Below are 22,587 nucleotides of genomic sequence, written 5' to 3' on the forward strand. Positions count from 1 at the left end.
AATTGCAAATTGCACACCTACCTGTAATTAAAACAAGTTGCTGCCAATGATTTAGTTAGTTATGTTTTTTTTTTTTTTAATTAATATCCCAAATTAGTTCACAGACCCCTGGAGTCAGGCCACGGACACCTGGGGGCCTCACTTTGAGAACCATGATGTAAAGTACAGAAGAAAGAAATATGAAAGTATGTACCCAAGGTAGAATGCTGTATGAGTGAAAGTCCATTTACCATATATATATATATGTTATATATATATATATATATATGATATATGTTCGTTAATCTAAGGCAGGGTTTCTCAAATCTTTTGGAATCTGGGACCCCTATATATATATATATATATATATATATATATATATATATATATATATATATATATATATATATATATATATGTATATATATATATATATATATATATATATATATATATATATATATATATATATATATATATATATATATACACACATATGATTTTATGCATTAGCCCTTATAACAGCCATTTGCATGCACACGATTCAATCATTTTCATGTCGATACATGCCTTGCATCCGTCTGGTCTTTCATTTACACCCAACAACAGCACCCAACACAAAACACAAAAAAAACATTAAAACGTCAAGTGGGCTGTTTTCAGCAGGCTAGTCGTAAAGTTGAGTCAAGCCAAGCGTTCACACAGCACCTTTTTGGTAGCTGAGCTATAGCAATAGCACTATAAGAGTGACAAAATTCACAGTATTGACCTGAAATTTATCAGACACAATATATCTAAGGAATCATAACTTTGCAACAAAAATTTGAGTTGGTTGGGTGCTTTAATGTGAGAGGTTGGTTGGCATGTGTCAAATCCAGGTCACGGCACCAATTGTGTACCTTTGCCCCGTTCTTTTATTTTTAATCCTTGCTTTGCAGATAGTAACCACCAGAGAACTATTTTCTGTAAGCCATAAAGATCAAGTACAGTGGTACCACTCCTTACAAAATTAATTTGTTCCGAAAGTCATTTTGTAACATAAATTTTCCTAAGTAGAGACAGTTTTTACAAGTAAATTGCCTAATCCTTTCCAAGTCCCCAAAAATGCTCCTGAACTCTTTGAATAAATGATATTAATAAGTTATAAGAATGCATCAAAAACATTCAAAAATACATATAACTACTTTACAAAAATACATATAATTACTTTAGGGCATAATAATCATGGAATTAAAAAAACAATGTAAAGAATGATGAATAAAAAATGCTCCTAAGCCCTTTTTATTTTACATTTCTACTGATCTAGGCATCATTTACAAGTCCACGGGAGCAATAATATTTATTTTTGGGCACGTATTTTAGTTTAGTTTGCAGTCATGCAAAGTGCTTCCTGTGTGACATCAGCTAACGATGCTAACATCAGATGCGACAGCTCAAAGTAGATTGGCAGCCATCTTCTGTTCGCTGAGGTGAACCGAGGAAAAATTCCACAGTGAGTTTTCGTGCTATACATGTAGCAACGATTCTCTCAATCTTCAATGCCGCCTTTCGTATCCTGAATTTTCTTTCGTAACTAGAGACAATATTTTTCCTGCAGAGATGTTCCGTAACCTGGATTTTTTGTAACATGTGGCATTGATAAGTAGAGGTACCACTGTACACATTTGCAGAGCCTTACTCTGCAAATTTGCAAAATGTCTCAGCCATCAAAGCTGGTCCCAATGCTGATCCTCCTTTGGCCGCCCACCCACAGGGGAGAGCGAGAGCGACTCTATCTAGCCCATGTGACTATGCGTGTCCTTAATGTCATAAAAAAGGGAAGAAAATTTACAAGTGAGAAAAATAATCTGTATTGCTATTTTGAATATTGTACAGTTCATACTAAAGTAGAGTTTTAGAGACGAGCCGCTGAATGTAGAATTTTGATTGGTAACAGAAGTCTAGTGTCAAACAATACTTACAATACTTATTACTTATAATACTTATCAGATTTTTTTCTTTTTATATGTTCCTGTGATTAAAACTCAGTCATTACTGTAAATGTGGTAGTTCACTAATTTAGTACTTTTAATGAACTCTGTATTATTGATCATTGATTATTCTTGTCAACTTTGTATGATTAATTATCTTTAAGATTGTCCTAATGTTTGATTGGATGCTATGTATGTTTTCTTTTCAACATGGAGCAGCCTGTCATTTTCAAATAAAAATGTGTCTGTTGTTAATTCATAACAAATGTCTTAATACTAAAATACTTATGGAGAAAGCAGTGTTTTACACACACCTTACATTGAAGCAACGTTGTTATCCACACACACACATACACATATTTGTGCAACAAGTGTTGTAAAAGTGTATGTATCACCTTCAAAAGCTAGCAGGGGATCTGCAATGTCCTACTTGATGTGTAGCTCAGTCCTTGCAGTTCTAATGTGAAAAGCAGACCTGTTTCATTTATAAATCGAACTGGTCTTGATCAAGGGACCACAACATTGTCTCGCTTAAAAGGGATACAAAATGCAATTGAGAGAAAGAAGTGACCAAGAAATTTCACCCACAATTCCCTGCATGATTCTGTATAATAATGTTGCTGTGATTTGATTTTTATTTTGCTACGTCAAAAATAAAGTAATGAAATATGGCTGCAGAAATGTCATCTCTCTCCACTTCATATCAGTTCAGAGATCAAGTATTGGTGAAAGATACATCACATTTCCATCATACTTGTAATCTTAACAGACAGAATGTATTTCACACTTAGTAATATCAAAACGTGGAAATGTTTAGCTTTTGTTTGTAAACAGAGACTGGTGCCGGAATACATTTGCGGTACAACAGAAAACTGATTTCTCCTTCTTCTGTTGTAATTGGGTCATTCCAGAGTTGGAGAACGTTTTACTTCCCACCCATCAAATTTGAACCTTTTCACTTCCGTTGGGACCATGCGTCGCTGCGCTTTTCAAAAAATGGCAGTGGGTATAGGAATGGTAGCAATAAGATGAAATGGCATCCCAGCGGTTCATGCACACCTACTGTATCTACACATTCTAGTGATATTTAGCAACTTTTCCATCCACAACAAGCCAGTGCTGGGCCCAATGTCAACAAGGTAGCTTGCATTGTACAATTTCTGTCAATTAACCATCTAGTACTATGGAAATGTATGTGCTATATATGTGTGTTACTATGGATTACACTCATTACGATGTATTGTCGGCGTTTGATAATCATTTTCACTTCTCTGGCATGTTTTTTATTTCTTTTTTGTACAAGTACCGTGGTCTATGGAATATACAGTTCCAGTGGTATTTCGGTGGGAATGGAAGTGGGATTTTTTAAAACTAATTTTCCAAGTATCCCAGACTTAGAAACAATAATATACACCATAAATATATATATATTTTTTTTAAAAATCAGCAGTAAAAGGGTTAAATAATCCACAAACAAACTACCAAAACATGCTGTTCTTCTGTTCATCTGTGCAAATTTACTTGTCCTAAGACCAAATCTAAAAAAAAAACTAAAAGAAAATAATACTTGAAAATTGTTTTAACAATACAAAATAAGTCTGGAGTAACCCCTAAAAATAAAATTTTCTCTAGTTCCACACCCTTTAATGACAAAATTGAATGTCAAATGAGGCAGCTCAAATGAATCTTAATTTCATTGTTTTAAATATTAGTATTATTTCAGGCAGCTTGCAGCAAATACCACGTCCGCTTCACAGTTAAAGGGTCCCGGTTCGGATCCACCTGGCACTTGAAATTGCTGAGCTCTTTGTTTTATGACAAAGATTACAAAGAAGGAGGTTACATGTTTCACAGTCTTACTATACAAGGAATTGTTCACAGTTATACTGTGTTCAGTTAGGGTACAGGGTAAAACTAGAGTGACTTCGGCTTTGGGCTTATTGTCAAAACAGAAACATTTTGACAGAAGAAAAAGTTGTGAAGAACACAGAAGAATATACAGTATGTATGCAGTTTAAAGTCTCTTGAAGGGACTGAAGTCGAGGGATTTCCACCTGAAGCTCCTGCGATGCATTCCTCAAAATTTCCATCGTTGAGTCCAAGTCATCCTCCTTCCCAATTGATGAGTCCCTTTCAGAGGCAGGGGAGGTTGTGATTTTTACTGCGGACTGTGGGGTCTCAAACTGTACAAAAATGTACTTAAATTACATGGAGGCAATCATATAATTGAATTACAAAAGCTATTGATTTGAAGGAATTGAAAGGGATTTCAAGAGAAATACCCGGCATGAACAAAAATGCCAACGAGCTAAAGGCATACATGGCAGCATACATGGCAGCACTATATGACATGATGAAGATAAGAACTAATATTAGCTTGCATGTTATCCTCAGTTACAAGTTGTTGGATCAACAAATAAACTAATATTGAGCATATTATCATACAGCAACATTCTTACAAAGAATGTACAACTTACAGTCGTGGGCCAGATTTCACAGAGACAAAACAATGTGTGCATCACCGACTGACTGCTCTCAAAACCACACCATCCTTCTCACTACAAAATGTAATGTTAACAGTGACCAGAGGTGGCGCCAAAAAACAAAGATCAAGCCAAACAAAGCACAAATGAACGAACTGTTAGACTAAATCAATTCCATAACATTATTTCGGGTGCGGCCTAGTACCAGTTGATCCATGGACCAGTACCGGGCCACGGACCAGTGGTTGGGGGCCACTGCTCTAGAAGGAGAGTCCAACACGGAACCACCAAAGCATGCCTCAGAAGCAGTCAGAGAAGCAGTGTTCACATCCTTGTACACGTCCGGTACAAAAGAAGAAGGCTCACCAGAAGGCACCAAGGCGCCACTCACACAACAGTACAGACACCCCATCCAAACGAGAACGAAAAGACCAAATCTCAACCTCCATCTTCGAGACACGCTGCTGGCTCGCAGGGCAATTATGCTTACTTAATGGTTTGACGGAAGACGTCACAAAGCAAACACCAACAAAAGCGAGAGGTCCACTGTTTCTGTTGGGGGTTTTCGGATTTGGGGGTTTCTTTGTGTTTTCAAGTTGTGGGTTTCTTTAGTTCACGTGTCTTGTTTTCTTGCGTGATTTGTTCCACCTGTTGCCCGTGTGTTTCAGCCCTGCGTGTCAGCGAATCAGCTTTCCTCACCCCTCGTTCCGTCCAGATGTTCGTATTTGTCTAATTATTGTCCTGTCTATTTTAGACCCAGCAAGTTTCAGTTAGTTGTCCGATCATTGTCTTAAGTCACACATCGCCAGTCGCTTGTCTCACATCGTAAGTCTTTTTGTTCGCCCTGTATCCGTTTGTCCACCTGCCAGTTAGTTTTCGTTGCCGTGTCACCCGCCCGTCTGCATTTTTGGAGTTTCGTTGTTGTCACGTTTTTTCCCTGCATTCTGTTCCTGTCTGCCTGTCGCCAATAAATATGGAATCTCACACCCACTCCCTCCCTTGGAGCCTTCCAGAAACTGTGTCCACCACTCCCACCGCTATGTCCACTATCACGCCGGCAATCCTAACTGCCACGCCGCGACATGACAGTGCAGAGCAAAACAGCAAAACAGGGCAACAAATCCCACACGAAGCACCAGAAATGGTAAGTACAGCAGAGGTATCACAAATGATTCTCACCTCATGAAGCGAAACCACACATCTTCACGCCACGAAGAAGACAAACCAACTAAAGTGTCGCAGCCACGAGAGGGCCCCAAATGACAATGTCAACAGGCTAGCAGCAAAAAAAAAAAAAAAAAAAAAAAGAAATCCGCAAGCCTTCGGTTTATTGTGTTAATCCTAGACTATAAAGTTTGAACAGGTTAGAATAAATGTTGACTGCTGGTCACGGAGATAATGTGGTCACCCTGGGGTCACGATTGATGTTTGTTGGTATGCATTCGTGTCCTGCGTTTGCCTAAAAGCTTATTCCGTGCAGCAGTCAACATTTATTTAATGTTCAACTTTATAGTTAGATTAACACAATAACAGAAGGCTGGGATTTTTTTTTTGTCAACATTACCTTTATTCAAATGTAAAATATAATTGTTACTGCCAACTATTTTTTTCACCTGAAGCTAGTATTTACATAATTGTGACATACTGTTTTAGTCAATACAAGCTAGTTTGAACATTTCTAAAGTTAATGGTCTGTAATACAAGGCCTAGTTGAGCTAAAACCATTCTAAAATGTTTGATAATTGAATAATACACAATAGTAGCAGCAATCCCCATTTGTTTCATGTCAAACGCTTCACCACAACTTACATTTTAAGTTCCTTCATACCATGAAACAAACAAATCTTGTTCATAAAATACACTATTTGCGCTCTTCCTTTTATTTATCTACGTAGGTGCTTTTTGTAAGTGATTAATCATTCCAATTCACCTTGTTTTTAACCTCAAAACATTTGTGTGTATATTATCTACAGTTTGACCTATGTTACACTGCTTGACTTGCTTGCGTTCCTCTATCTTATGGGATTCCTCTTCCCCCCTCCGCGTCCTTGGCTTTTCTCCGGTTCTCCTTGGCATCCGGATCGCGGCAAGTGCACTCATCATGATTGCAGTCTGCCCCAAATTGAATGACCTGTCAGGAAACAAGTATAATTTTCAGAACTTGGCAAACAAAAGTAAACACATCTCCAATTGTCGACATTTTTGCTATTTAACAATGCAGGGAATGTGACTTATGACATCCTACTACTGTAGAAAAACTAATGATCGACCAATATGCTTTTTTCAGAGCGGATACCGATTTTCGGTGGTTATGGATGCCGAAAACCCCTATTTAAAGTTGACATTCATTTCAAGGATTCAATTAATAATTATTGCTTTAAAAATATTATTCTTCTAAGCTCATACGCTATAAGCACATCTCCAAAATGTGCTGAAGCACTATTGAAGTTTTATGATAGAGGAATACCAACATGAGATTAAAATGGTATTGAAATGCCCATTGTCTATGCATGCTAGTTTTTTTTTGTTTAACTATTGATATATGTTCCGTTTTTTTAGTTTTGGTGTGCCAAAACGTACTACTTACGAACCAATATCTTTCGAAGACTCAGTCTTTGCAGGTTTAATGACACCGTGCATGTTTTCATGCCCAGTGCAAATTTAGTGCAAAGCGCAGTCTAAAGGTTGGAGTTTTCTTTTTGGTATTTTGCATGAATAGTGTAGATAGAATAGAGCATTTTGTGTGACATTGTGGAATGGAAGACATGCGACTCCAGGCCAATGGAGGCAGCTCCCCTCATTCCCAGGGTGGTCAAAGCACACATATCCAAGATAGAGTTCAACATTTTTTCATGAAATTTCCAGATGCTATAGATTCTACTGCTCGTTAAAATAGCTGCTCATTGACGAGTGGTCAGACATTATTGCGCTTCTTGGGAACACATACAGGGGCTTACTACGGACGGCCTGAACAGGAGATGGAAACCTGAGATATGACTACAACGGCAGAAACGAAGTAAATGTTGTCTTCTTATCATATATCATATCATCTTCTTTTGTCTTTCTGTTTGCCCTCCTCCTCTGCTGTCACTTTTTCTTTGGAACATCACCTCACTCAAAAGGTAATGAATGTACGGTAACATTTAATGTGGTGTTTTTGAACCGCTTGGAATGATTTAGATGTAAAACAGGATTCATAATATGACAAAAATCATGATACAAAAGCTACCCCGGAGCGGATAAAAAAATTAAATAAATAAATGAAAATAAGGTGTTTAAAAACTGATATGCAATATATTGGAAACCGAATGTTGTATTGCAATATGCGTATTGCACAATAAATTGATATCACCCAGCACTAATGGATAGATGGGTTTGGGTGGGTGGATGGGTGGGTGGAGGGAAGGAGGAAAGGAATGAAGAAACAAAGGAAGACAAACGATACGCCCAAGCAGAAAAATGATGCTCCCATTTGTACGCCAACTGGGCGGCATCTATGAAAACGAGGCATTTGGTGTCACTTGGTTGAATCTGGCCTTTGAACAAAACAAAACATTCAGGGTCTTCTGGAAGCAGCGGAGAGGAACATTTTGTCATGGGTGGAAATGAACCCATGAACACATGTTAAGAATCAACAACAAGAGCTGCCAGCTCTGTCTAGGAAGCGAGCCACCACCACAGGTTGTAAAACAAACTCTGGTGCCCAGCGAAGAAGTCTGTAAACATTTGCTCTTGGAAAGAGGGATGGAGAGGAAGATGAAAAGGAAGTGAAGAAAAGGAGAATGAAGAGGGGGATGTAATAAAAAAAAGTGAGGCAAGCAGTGGGAAGTATTTTAAAAGCAGGTTTTTGTTTTCCTTTTGTTTTGTTTTTTTCTTTGACCATTTTGGTACTTTTTCCTCACCTCTGTTACAAATGATTGCGGCAGCTCAGCTGCACATTTGATTCTAAATGTCACCGGATTGCAATGATTATTATGTAATGGGAATCACGGAGAGTAGACATAAAAATACCCCCCCCCCCCCCCCCCCCCATTACAGAAAACAAAGTTTACTTACTTAATTTTTGAACATATTGATTTAATATAGGTCAAATGCTAAAAAAAAATTGTGTTTCTTTCACCTGCAGATGCACAAATCATTGTGACTACTTTAACCCTTCCACTACCGATTCTTTTTTTTTTGTTCACAGAAAAAAAAATTATGGCATATATTACTTGTTTATAAGTCTAGGATACTTGGAAAAATGGTTTAAAAAGTCCCACTTCCATTGATTAGGTTACAGGCCCTGGGATTTTTTGTCCCATCAGTATTTTATAATAATAATAATAATAAATTAAAACATAAACGTGTCAGAGAAGTGAAAATGATCACCAAACCCCTGCAATACATAGTAATCTGTGTAATCTAAAGTAACACACATATATCAATATATTTCTACAGTACTAAATGGTTAATTGTACAACGCAAGCTACCTTGCTGACAGTGAACCCGGCACTGGCTTGTTGTGTATGGAAAAGTTGCTAAATACCAATAGAACCTGGAGATAGGTACAGTATGTAATGAACCGTCGAGATGCCATTTCATATTATTGCTACCATTCCTATATCCACTGCCATTTTTGAAAAGCGCAGGGATGCATTGTCCCAATGGGAGTAAAAAGGTTAAGTGCAAAGTTCATTTAAATAACCATTACATTAAAAGCCAAAGGGTTTGAAACAATGGAAAAAGTTGGAGCTCATAGTCCAGATATGCTTACAATATTTAGATAAATATGAACATGCTTGCAAATATGCTCAAACGGGTTTGCCTTTTAAAAATGTCGACTCCACATTTCCACCCTTCCGCAGTACGTATCTCATTTTGCGTTTGTTTTTTAATCATGCAACACGTGGGTAAAACTTTAATCAATGTTCACTTGAAAAAATGGACTGTGTCATAGTCCACCGAATTGAGTCATACAAGAGCAAAGGTTTGCCATGCTTGAGCACTTGCACTGGCAAGAGCACAAATCATTTGATTCAAACCTGATGAATACATGGCACTGATCCGCTGTTAGTGTTACTCCTTCACAAAGTGTACTGGTTTTGTAGTTTTTGTGTACTGCTATCCTAAAATCAAAATGAAGCAAAAATAATGATTGTGATTCAAATGATACTAAATACCATGCTGGAGGGAATATTTTAAAATTGTCTAAGTTTTCACGCACATAAAATTGCTTTTGCCTATTGGTTGAATCCATGGTAATCTAAGTGAGCTATAACTGGATCCATCTGCAATACGATGGTAGCAGAGGTGAGGTGGTGAAAACCTGCTTATTTACCATATGAGCTGAAGAAGACAGACTAAATAGATGGAGTCTTTAACTGGATTCAGGGCAAAGTAGTGGAGATGGCTGCTTGTTTGCTTTCGGGTTGTCTCTTGCCCATCAGCACAGCTCTGATGCCAGAGATGCAGTTCTACAAACAACCTTGACTATAAACAAGGAGGAATTTGGCTTGCAATTCAGCCTCTACTTGTATGTGCCATCTCTATTACAAGAAGCGTACCATGGAAACACTTTTAGGCTGTTCGTTCAAGAAGAATAACGTATTTCTCAAAGTACAAGTAGAACTCGCTGATAAGTCGAGTCAACCTTTTTTTACTTCATTTTGGGTGAATTTTACAAAAACGCGATAAGTCTATCCCTGACTTTAGTGGTTACATGCAGTAGATCATGACTGTCCAATTATAACACATGGTGTGTGTTATTAAAATGACGAAATTATGGTACTTTAAGATTCATTTCTTTATCTTATAACAAATAATATACTATTGCGGTTATGGGGGGAGGCGGAAACGAGACAAGTGCGAGATAATGTACGCATGCGAGTGGACACAAATGCTGAAACTAATGTTGAAACAATAAAATAATTTGAAGTTTAAATGCTTTTATTTTTTTGACACAGCTAAAAATTCATTTGTTGAAAAGGCCGAAAAGACATTATCACCATGTGACACGCCAAATAGCTCCTCCCATTTAACTTCCGCACAACCTCTGCAACCTCTTCGTCATTTAGCAAATATCCTCATTACTCTTCCGCGGGTAAGTCATCTTCGGACTCATCCAGTGCGTTTGAAATGGAGGTCTTCGGAAATTATTTGCTGATCTTGGGATATTATGCCAAGCTTTCTTTACCCAAGTGACAACTGCGTATTGTGATATCGGAGCGTGGAACATTGCCCTTTGCTGTTTCTCCCCCCACATGCCATCATCCGTGCAGGCATTTTCAAGCGCACATCCAAGGGCTGAAGGAGACTAGTCAGGCCGTCTTTTCCTTTAAATAATGCGTCAAAGTCCATGGGAAAAATGACCCCCGCAGCCTCGTTGACCACAGAGGCCCTATATGACTTGTACTCAGAGAAATATGGTATTAATTTTTTATGTATTGTGTATTTTGTAATTTGCCATGTAAATGACAGGATATTACTTATTTCCCATTTTGAATTAATGTTATTCAAACATATGTAGAGAAAATTGGTCTGGTTTTCAGTTATGTGGTTACAGGTGAGCATAGATACTTTATGTCTATTGGAATTAAGAGCACAGGAAACATGTTTTACCTTTCCGAAGGATAGTGTGGAAGGACAGCAATCTCCTCCATCATACTGGCAATAGGCCCGATTGTTGATGGTATCACACCAGCCATCCCCACCAAAAGGCTGTGCACAAGTTATTCAAAGAGTCAAAGAGATTTTATTGTCACATGAGTAGCACTACACCACACAGTGAGATTCTTATTCTGTTCGTTTCCCGAGCAGACTACAATCCATAATCGAGAGTACTATTTGTTATGATTGCAGAATAAAGCTAATAACAAATAGTCAAGGCTACGTGTACATTTTAAGTTTCTCTCCAGACACACTGAAAATCATCAAAACTGGCAAGAATAATACATGTAGATATTCTGACAATCAGGGAGCTACATACGGTATTTAGAAAAGCTTTTAGTAGCTAGCTCTAAGTTACACAGTGGCTCATGACTTGGCTGACATTTACAGTCAATGATTAAAAAAAAAAAAAGCTAAATATATGACAAACATATGTGGTCTGTAATAATTTGTGTTATGAAAGACCAGGTTTTAGGGAAATGTTTTTCCTCACAACATTTCCTGCAACATGAAAGAGGAAAAAGTTTGCCGGCTGTTACGGAGAAAGTATTTCATCAAAAGTTTGTTTTCCAGTGTTAGTTCCAGGATTTTCTGAACCAAACAAATGAGAGCCAAGCAATATGGGATTTTAGAGGGGTTCATACTGCAAATTAGATAAGAATGAAGTTGTTTTACTTTCCAATGAATAACACAGTTATTAATGCCGGACACCAAAAAATAAATAAGTCAAATAAAATAAAAAGCAATTCTCTTGGTGTGTTTTTTTTATAATGTTTGGAACTCTTATTGGGGCAAATACATCTGTCGAAGAATAAATGTGTCAAATGACCTTTATATTGATATTTCATTCAGCAATAAAGTTTGAATTTGACGGTTCAGTTCTGTTCACCTCTTGTTAGATTAGATTGTAATATTGCGTTCCTTCATCATTTAAGTCAATGCTTGATTGTTCAGTTGTGTTTACATCTTCATACTAATAGCAAACATGTTATGTTTTGTTGCAAAAAGTATTTGGAATTTCAAAATGAACCACAAACATCAGATCCGTGAAATACTATCTCTGTGAAAACTATAAATATTTGTTGTATTTCTTGGCCAGAAAATCTAAGTCAGCTCTGAAAAGACATTCACCCAGTTTTGCACTGTCATCCTCATATGTACAATGTTCCCTCATTTTTCACAGTTAATGGAACCCCCGCAATAAGTAAAAAAACGCAAAGTAGCGTCAAACGGAATTTTCATGCATGTAAAATTTGGGTACCTGAATTTTTAAAAAATGAAAAGTATCTATGCTATACATGGGAAAGACAAATATTACTGCTGTACACATATTTAATTAGTGAGAAGATCGGTCTGGTAGTAGATTACAACTCCTGCCCTAAATTGTCGATGGTCGCATCAGGAGCGGAGGAGGAGGAAAATATTGTTCTCTGCTTCATCCCAGAAAAGTGAAAGTTCTCAGCGATGCTCTTCTTTCCGGATCTACTGTAAAGTGCACAGCAAGCTCGCTCCACTCCCCTCTCCTCTCCTCTCCTCTCCTCTCCTCTTCTCTCGTGACAAAAAAGTGGACAAAAAGTACAACAGCGACATAAAGCCCCACGAATGAGCGTAGCGACGCAAATTTTTGCGTTCAATGTGTACTCAGCATCAGACTTTCAGACGCCACTAACATAACCGTGGCTCTCCATTAGACAACAGGCAAAGGGATGTGACAACAGTAAATTTACTGTATACATTTGAATCATTTAGGATTTATGTACATGTGTACTGCTGTAGTTTGATGTCCGCAGAGTGTCCGTGGCGAATGCGTTTATAGTTAACTCGAGTTTCTGTCATGCAGGAAACTTTTAGCGCACGTCTCTCCGCAATATAGCTTTTTGTTTTAATCAAAGTTAACTCTTGAATCTTCCATCCATTATCCGCTTATCCAGGGATCAGGTTGCGGGGGAAGCAGCTTGAGCAGGGAAGCCCAGACCTCCCGCTAACCGACCAATTTGTCCAGTTGCTGAGGGGGGGGATCCCCGTGCGTTCCCAGGCCAGGTGAGAGACATAGTCTCTCCAGTGTGTCCTGGTTCATCCCCAGTGACTCCTCCCGGTGGGACATGCCAGGAACACCTCACTAGGGAGGCGTTCGGGAGGCAATCCTAACCAGATACCTGAACCACCGCAAATGGCTTTTCTCAACGCGGAGGAGCAGCAGACACTGAGTCCCTCCAGGATAACTGAGCTTCTCAATCTATCCCTAACAGAGATCCCGGAAACCCTGCGGTGGAAACTCATTATTATCGGGATCTCGTTCTTTCAGTCGTGACCCACAGGTCGTGACCATAGGTGAGGGCAGGAGCGTAGATTGACCGGAAAATGGAGAGCTTAACCTTTCCGCTCAGTTCTTTCTTTAGCACAACAAATGGGTGCAGAGTCCGCATTACAACAGCCACTGCGCCGATCCAGTTGTCGATCTCCCGTCCCATTCTAACCTCACTTGTGAACAAAACTCCAAGATACTTGAACTCCTCCACTTGTGGCAGGACCTCATCCCTCAACCCGGAGAGGGCATTCCACCTTTTTCCGGCTGAGGACTATTTGGAGGTGCTGATCTTCATCTTTTGAATCTTATTGGTCTCAAAAACATGAGTGACATTGATGCCTGTGGTGTTGGCCTTCATAAATACATAGTACAGGGTTTAATGAACAGGAATCAAAGGTTGAGGGAAAATACTATACACATACACACACACGCACACACACACACACACACACACACACACACACACACACACACACGCACACAAGCAAGTACTGATGTAATATTACACAGCTCTTTTGACCCTTACCTCACATGACTGAATGCAATGAATATTTTCAGGGGCTGGGTACCACTTCATCATCCCTGTGCAGACAATTGCCTGGAAATCAAAGCACAACATAAGAAAAACTGAGCAATCCTAAATCAAGTTATGTAATGGTCAAAGTGTTTGCCAAGTGAAAGGTAAAAATTTTCCACAGCCCCAAAACAGTTTGATTTACATGAAAACAGGAGTGCTTAGATATTCCTCCAAAAGAGCCCCTTTACGTCAAGGCTGCAAATTGAACTGATTATTTTCTAGGGCCCCTGTTGTTCATTGGCCTTTACAATCACCACCAAACTGTAAAATCTGTCCAGCCAAGGCACAGAGATGCCTGTGAATCTCATCTGTTCCATTTGCAATAATGTTTCCTGGACCATCTCCTCATTCTCTTGACCTGGAGCACATTGCTGATGTGTTGCCGTGTGATGCTGTGAAGTTGTCAGCATGTGAAGAAGCACATCCGAGTATTTTGAAAAAGAGTAGATTGAGGCCTCTTGTTTAAGAGTGAAGTTCTGGGCCACGCCTTTGATTGAGCAGACTTAACTTTCAATTCATTTATCAGTTACTACCGAGACATATACTTTGTGCTATGCCAGAAAGCTGGCCTCCAATAAGCCAAATGTATGGCTAGATGGAAGGAATAATGATATCTTCATTATGGTGATTTGAATTCATTTGCAATTACCTTTTTTTTTAAAGCAACCTTGGAACAAAATAAAAACATTTACAGACCTCAAATCACAAATGTTTATGAAGCATAAGACAAGGTGTTTTGTCTACAGCAAGCAGAAAAGTAAATCCCCTTGTGGGCCAGGATGTGAGATTAGATATTTGAGATAACACAATGCCCTGAAATCACAAGGCAGAGTCAGGCCTAGGCTGTAAGCAACCAAACCTCTATCCAACTATTTGACCTTGGTAAGGTCAGATTCACTGAAAGTCTGGCAGGCTGACCGACCACCCAAAAGGAAGGATAAAAATCAATGTTGACAGCATTCACTTAAAATTTATTCATGAGATATGATGCTGTGTAACTTGATCCAACTTTGAAGCAGAATCTGGAAGTCCAAAAAATGTGTTCATTGTGTGAGTGTGTGTCTTTCCTCAAATTTTGATGTGAACTGCAACCTTTCCTTTTGCATTATGCATCTACTTCCAGTAATACGAAAACATTTGGGCACACTTACAAATACACACTGGGAGTGTAATAGGCTGTTTAACCCTACTGCTAATTATTTGGTCAGAAGAGCTGATAAAAGTTAGGGCATTTTTGAATGTTAAAATCATATTGTATTTTTATTCAGTGAGTGTGAGAATGTTGAAAGGGGCAAAAAAAATCTACTGTAATTTAATGCTTTTCATCATTTTAGTGCTCAGTCACTATAAATGATATATAACGTGGAAGCGGTATTTTTGATTAATTACAGGAAAATACAGATGATTCTTTTTTCAAATATTCTCAGTGCCCTCATTACTGGTACACTAATAACATTGATGGTCAAATTTCATGGAGTCGGCAGGCCACCAGTTATTTAGGCTTGCAACAAGATGAAACAAGACAACATTTGTTGGTCTGCTGAATGGAGAGTTGAGTTATTTTTTTTCAGTATGTCTGCAACCCTGCAGAAGAATCTAGCTGCGTACAAATTGTGTAAAACCTTTTACCACTGTGCTTCAAGCCTATCGCAATGTTGCAGCGAGCACAGATTTTAGTTTCAAAGTACCATATTTCTCCAAATACAAGTCGACCTTGCTTATAAGTCAACCCCCCCCCCCCTTTTTTTTTTCAATTTACTGCAGTTTGGGTGATTTTTACAAAACACGATTATAAGTCTACCTCTGACTAGTGGTTACATACTGTATTTCCCCATGTACGAGTTTTTTTTTCCCTCATTTTCACCCCACATATTGGGGGGGGGTCAATTCAAAAGCGACTAATTTTTCCACCTATCTGTTTGAATGACATTAATTTGAAGGTGACATAAGTACTAGGCTTTTCAACAAATTACAAGCCTTAAAACGATTATATATACCTCTAATTCGATATAGTATGCATTCATTTTAGAGCATTTGCGCAGAATGTCCACTTATTGCCTTATTGCAAGTGCACTTGGGTGTGCACTTGAACAAGCCGACATGAATGACTGCCGGTGGGGGTAGAAACAGCGAAGGGCAACTATCCACGCTCTGATCTCACAACAGTTGTCACTTGGGTAAAGAACATCCCAACTAATGTAAGGAGTGCAGGTGAAAGAGTTAACATGTTTACACGGAATTATCAATCCATAAACAACAGCAAGTAACTAATTTTACTACATGATGTTGTTTGGACCGCCAACTGTTTAAGTGCATTATTTATTCTGATGGATTTATTTCTTCAGTGTTTTTCAATGCCTCAGCTTTCATGACAATCCAGATTGGTTACATGGCAAAAGGGAAACAAAACAACCACTTTTTACAAAAGCTGCCAGTGGTTTTCAAATATTACAAGCTGACCTGGGCAGCAGACCAATTAAAATTATGACTGTTCAACCACAGAATAAGAACACATTCTACTTTGACCTTTGACTCCACATTCGACTCGCGGCTCAAGTCAGCTAATAACCATATTAAATCTCATTCTTGCTGGAAAACAGGTCAATAAATCCAGAAAAGCCATAGGGGGAATGATGATGCCAGGCTGTTGCAGCATTTATTACACTCCTAGACCGACAAACTAACATAATGTGGTCATAACAGTTCATAATATTAAGTTATTACGATTGTCCAAATAAAACAAATAAAACACATGGTGTGTCTTATTAAAACACTTTACCCAATTGACGACTGTAGCGAGATCAGGGCAAGGAGGTTGCCTTTTGCTGTGTCCCATCCCCCATCTCCAATTTTTTTTTTTTTTTTGGGGGGGGGCTGTTACTGGAGCTAGATAACACTATTGACTATGTTAGTTTTTTGCCCCCACCAGCCTCATGCATAAATTTGGTTGGACCTTTCTTCCGGGTGGACCTCCAGCGCCAAAGATATGGTGAACAGATGCACCAGCCCGCCTGAGCTCTGGCGCAATATGTATGGTGGCTGGTGAAACAGCCCATTTCACCTGGAAGTCCTACAACAGAGCCCATCACATTGTCGGTGCTCCCTCGTCAACTGAGTCAAGTTGTCTGCAAGGGGTTAGGGATCAATCACTGAATATTGTAACACAAGACCCATTACTACCTTTTAGTGTTTTTTTAAATAAATTGCTGTGTTCATTGCCTTGTATCTCTGCCTAGCTTCTCCTGCTTCCCTGCTTTTAAATCCCTTTTGGAATATTTTAAGGCTGATCCTAAAGGATCTCAGATGCAAATATTTCCACAGTTGGAGAACAGATTCGAAATATTATTTGAATAAATAATGTTATAGCGAAAATTGTCATCTGAATCAGAGGTCCCCAACCGCCAGTTCGCGACACGGTACCAGTCTGTGGATCAATTGGTATCGGGTCGCATGTGCCGCACTTGAAATAATGATGTTTTGGAACTAATTTAGTTTATCCTGAGACATTTCGTTTGTGCTCTGTTTGGTTTTATCTTTGCTTTATGGTGCCACCTCTGGCCGCTGTTGATATTACATTTTGCAGTGAGGAAGGATGGTGCGGCTTCAATTGAAAGTAGTCATTGATGTCCACCCTCCTGATCCTCAATACAAATCTCTTCAAGCGTTGAGCGGTCCACAGTGATGAAAAGGTTGAGGAACCCCGATCTAAATCATGAGCATTATTCATGTACATCTCACCTGAACTTTGATGGGAAGCATCCAGTGTTTTAAAGAACCAACTGTAGACCCATTGAGCAGAACCACTGGGTCATGAAGATCCGTATCCGGGGTCAAAATGCATGTAGGGTAACAAATAGCCCCTACACGGAAAACATGTGACAGCTAATTTACTTGTTTTGATTCAGTTAAAAAACTAAACTCTGTGGTTTACTTAAACTGTCACTACTAAAGTAACATTGTAAAGTAATATATACTTAGTTGTGTTCATTCATTTCAAGTGTGTGAATCAAAAAACATTCAGTGCATGATGATTTAGACTATCACATAGGACAGAAACGCAAAGAAATAGTCAAGGAAAACACATTATCTAGAAAATTAATCATGGCAAAATATTGCTCATTATTCAGAATGTGCATCATCTTTACTACACCTTAATCTTCTTTCTAGCAAAGGGGCGTACATTTACGAGTGCCTATGGAGGTTGTAAGGTTTCATTAAATTGTACTTGCAATGGGATTAAGACATTCAGCAACGGTCTTAATTGTTCTGAAACCATCTTAAATGTTTTTTCTTGCCACAAGGAAATTTTTGAACATGTTGATGAAACAATGACGTCAACGAGCATCTGCTGCCTTTGTCAAAACTCGGAAATGTTCCCAACTCAATGAGATGAGGTAAGTGGGGTCACCCTAGACATCCCACAAAGAAGGTTTTGGCTACACCACCCGCGCCAAGTGAAATAAGTCTCTCGGCGAACAAAACCAGATAACTCAAAGCTGAATGTATTGTACTTTACTGTAACAGAGTCATTGCATTGTTAATTTTACTCACCAATGCCCATTCCCCCATCACAGGTATACACAACAGAATTTAAATCCGGAGGAGCAGAGCAGGATCCTTGGAGCCTGGAGCAAACGCTAAACTGGGCAGTCCATTCACCATCCTTAGTGCAGCGAATCACACTCTGGAAGTAAGAAAAGTTCAACACAATATTCAGTTGTTGTTTTTTTTGTTTGTTTTTGCTTTGTTTTGTTTTTTACAGAAAATAGAATATCATGAGTTTTAAGAGTAGCCTTGAAGAAAGACTTTGATGTCCAGTACCTTCACATCTAATGATGATTCATCATTAGCGCTAGAAGAGTAACAATACTTAAAAACTTATCATCATGTAAAAAGTTTGATTCTCTTTTGAAAAGATTTTGATTTTCAGTTATTTTCCATGGAAGAAGTCTCTCGAGGAATATGGTTAATATTAGGTATAATAATTAAATAAACGTATTGCATTCTGAATTTGTAGAGGCCAAATAGAAATGATCCTTGCTGTTTATTTCAACTGACTTAGGGAGAAAGTTGCGACAAAAAGAATTTATGATAGGAGGTTCCACTTACAAATAAAAACCTGGAACAAAAAGGGAAGGCTACAATAGACTTCATTTGCATCTACATTACAAAAGATGTATATTATAATAGATGTCTTCGAGCTCATTGATATTTGAAGAGTCATGAAATTGAAAATCAATAAGATAAACAGTACATGGAAAAGACAAAATCAATCAAATAGCACATTTTTGGTACCATCCTCTTTGATAAATAAAGCATTTTCAGTATTAATTACTGATAAATTAAGATCAGATCATATTTGAGTGGAATTAACCTTGATTACTGAGAAACAAACAGTCACTCTCTGCCAGTTATAGCCAGTTCACTCTGTTTCATCTAACTGTCAGTCCATTCAATCAGTCTAACCATCACCAGATGCAACCAATCGTTCACCCAGTAAATAAACCCGCCTCTCCTTCAGCGTTCCTTCTTGGACTGACCCTACGGCTCTTCACCCTGCCTGCCCCCAGCAACCCGAACTCACACTTGCCCTGTAAGAAGACCCGCTCTGCCTGCCTGACTAAGAATGGCCTGCCCCTGATTGGAGATCCTGCCTTGGATCGACTCAGTCTGTCTGCCACCTGTCTCAAATAAACCAATTGAACAGTACTCTTGTCTGCTTCTGCATGCTCTTGGGTCAAGTCTCTGATTCACATATTACAATCTAGCCAGTCATGGATCCAGTCGCCTTGGATCGCCTTGGTAGAGCGGAGGAAGTCTTGGACTGGCAATCAAGCCATCTTGCCAAGATCATCTGGCTGTTAAAACATCACTAAGGCAGCCACACCTTTCGCTCAAGCCTCCCTAACTACTCCTCAGCTGTCACTCCTTGATGCTCCCTTACCCCGGGTTGGTATTCCCAGAAGGCTATGACACTGACCCCTAAATTTATGAAGCAATTTTGGACAACTGTTAACTTGTGATTGCATGTCAACCTCAAACATTTGCATCCAAACAGGTTGAGGTTGACTTTACTGTTAATTAAGTGGCAGGGTGGGCCTGGTTGTGAGGAACTGCTGAATGGGAGAGGCAATGACCGGCATATGTTTTTTTTCAACCATTTTCGGGTAAGCTTTGGAAACTGTTTGAGTTAAGCAGTGCCGGCACTGAGCTGAGCTGGAATGGTGGCAACTAGTCCTATTGATGTCCGATAACAAAACAGACGACAGGGAAGCATGATGTGTCTCACCAGGGGTTATGTCATTTCCTGAGAACCCCTATCGACCAGGCGGCGATGCAGAACCCACTGGGAAACTGGATCCCAAACCCATGCAGCTGTTTCATGCCTCTTTGAGCCCAGAGGAACAAGAGCACTGCCGTATCTCATGTCTCCGCCTGTATTGCTGGGTGGGGGGACATTTTATTTTTACTTTGGCCTCGCTTCGTTGCACTTCCACAATCCCCATATCTACTAGAAGACAGAACATATTCTTGGTTGGGGACCAGCCTTTAATCTCACTTCACTTCACAGATACCCTGTTCCCCTGATGATCTCCAGTTTCAAACTCCTTCAAGGTGCATATATGGCTACTAACCACTGTTCCCTGCAATGGAAAAGAAAACTTCTGTTCGTTGGCCCTCGCACTCAACCAACACTGCTGGCTCCTCATTGAAATGCATGTTCACCCAAGCTTCCATTTATTCAGATTGAAGCCAGTGCCTAGTTCCAGCTGTTCCATCTCCTCATTGATGGGGCTTTGGCTTTCATTGTAAGGTAGATGCATCCAATACCCGGTGAATTGGGAGGGATGCAGTCCTGAGGAGCTGTCCTGGGCGCCGACCCACCAGATCTCGGACCCCACGTTGATCGAGGACTTCCATGTACTGCACATTGCACTCCTACTCTCCGCAATCTAGTAGGTTGTCTTGGCCATCTACCCAGGTTTCGACCCTTCCTTCCGCCCTAGCCTTCCCTCCTGCCCTGTGAATCTCTTAGGGTTGTCAGGCACTGTACCTTGATGGGGGAGGGGATGTCTTGACATCAATGCAACAGGAGTTGTCTGATTTGATCGCAAATTATTTAACTTAAATTAATTTAATTTAATTCAAGTTACTATAGTAAGGTATCTATGGTGTCTTTATTTTTCTTCATATACAGTGAATGTTCGGCTGTAGTCATTAACTTACATTTTCTCTCTTATCTGGACACTGCAGGGTACAAAGAGTGTCATAGTAGAGGCCTTTGGTGCATATATACATGCCCTGGAAAACATCAGGTAAGGCTGGGCAAGATATGGGCTCACACGAATCAGTCTCCCATTGCCCATTCTCTAGGCACTCAGACTTGAAGTATTTCCTAAAAACAACAAAAATGTAAGAAAATTCGATGAAAACCAAAACAAGATAAAGAAGGTGAAAATGTAACTGTGCTCAGCTAAATTACAGTAAATTAGGATGCCATGAGTGCACACGCATAGTACTATATGTACAGGAGATATATAGTACATAGTACAATATGCACAGTAAATATAGGTGCACTCAATGACCGCCCCCAACTTGTTCCATTATTTTTACTGATTCAATAACAAAAACACACCAAGACAGTAAAACACATTTTCATTATGAGCTATAACAGTCCATGGCACTGCGCTATACAGTAGTATAATGTTGTATGGGCTCATGTGTTAAAGGCAAGGAAGCCTGTTTAAAGCGGTTGCTGCTGTTCACTTTCACACGTTGATTAAAGCATTAGGGGCTATTAAAATATTTACACAATTGCTTGAAAAAGCGAAACTCATAAAGATGCCAAACTGCAAACAGATCTTAACAAGAAGTTATTTTTTATCTTATTTCATAAAAAATTGATACAATGAAGAAAAAAAACAATGGATCTACATTTCAATGCTTTCATATAAAAATTAAAGCTTGTTAATATTTATTGTGCCCATAAAGGCAGTACAGTGAGAAAAATGTAGCTTCACAGCACATATTAACTTCCAACTCAAACAAACATATAATCAAGGATTGTTAAATTCATTCGGAGCAGGGTACACACCTGGCATAAAGAGTAAGATTTTGTTTTCTGGCTGTTTTCTGGCTGTCGTAATTATCCAGTGAGTACAACTGGCAGCTTCGTATTAAAAATGGTACACATTTTATTGGAATGTAATGTGAGCCTGTAGTGTATACTTAAAACTTAAAAAGTGTTTTTTCTGATTGACAAAAAAAAAAACATTCTATTCTGGAGATGGGTAGACTGTGATATCACAAGGTATGGAGAGCGGACCAAAGTGTGCATGGAGACAGACAATACTGAGTAACTGGTTTATTCAATGACAACCAAAGGCAGACAGGTGACCAAACCTGGTATGAAAAGGGAGGCACGGGAGGCAGAGGACATAGAAACGTGGGAGACAGGGGAGAGAGCCAAGCCAGGGCTTGATATAGTCTGATCGGGGGTCCGATTGTGTCTATTATATCTCTGGGGTCTCTATGCAAAATACATTTATTAAAATAAATTCCCTGAAAAACTATGTATATACAGAGTTCCAAAGTATCCTGTGTGTGATATGGCAGGTTTTG

At 39.1% G+C, this 22,587-nt stretch overlaps 1 protein-coding gene across 1 annotated transcript in view; it reads right to left on the bottom strand.

Moving 5' to 3' along the window:
* Positions 1-6,010: 6,010 nt before the first annotated feature.
* The window catches only part of pappa2 (pappalysin 2), a 66,692-nt gene continuing 50,115 nt past the window's right edge, over positions 6,011-22,587 (bottom strand). The window contains exons 22-27 of the mRNA XM_088429453.1: positions 21,193-21,361; positions 18,517-18,649; positions 17,704-17,825; positions 13,915-13,986; positions 11,033-11,131; positions 6,011-6,563 (exon numbers count right to left, since the gene is read on the bottom strand). Of these exons, the coding sequence (XP_088285579.1) occupies positions 6,450-6,563; positions 11,033-11,131; positions 13,915-13,986; positions 17,704-17,825; positions 18,517-18,649; positions 21,193-21,361 (709 nt within the window). The 3' untranslated portion in view covers positions 6,011-6,449. The remainder of the gene's footprint in view (positions 6,564-11,032; positions 11,132-13,914; positions 13,987-17,703; positions 17,826-18,516; positions 18,650-21,192; positions 21,362-22,587) is intronic.

Source organism: Hippichthys cyanospilos, chromosome 12 (genome assembly GCF_059441005.1).
Source record: "Hippichthys cyanospilos isolate Australia breed blue-spotted pipefish chromosome 12, RoL_Hcya_1.0, whole genome shotgun sequence".
Lineage (NCBI taxonomy): Eukaryota > Metazoa > Chordata > Actinopteri > Syngnathiformes > Syngnathidae > Hippichthys > Hippichthys cyanospilos.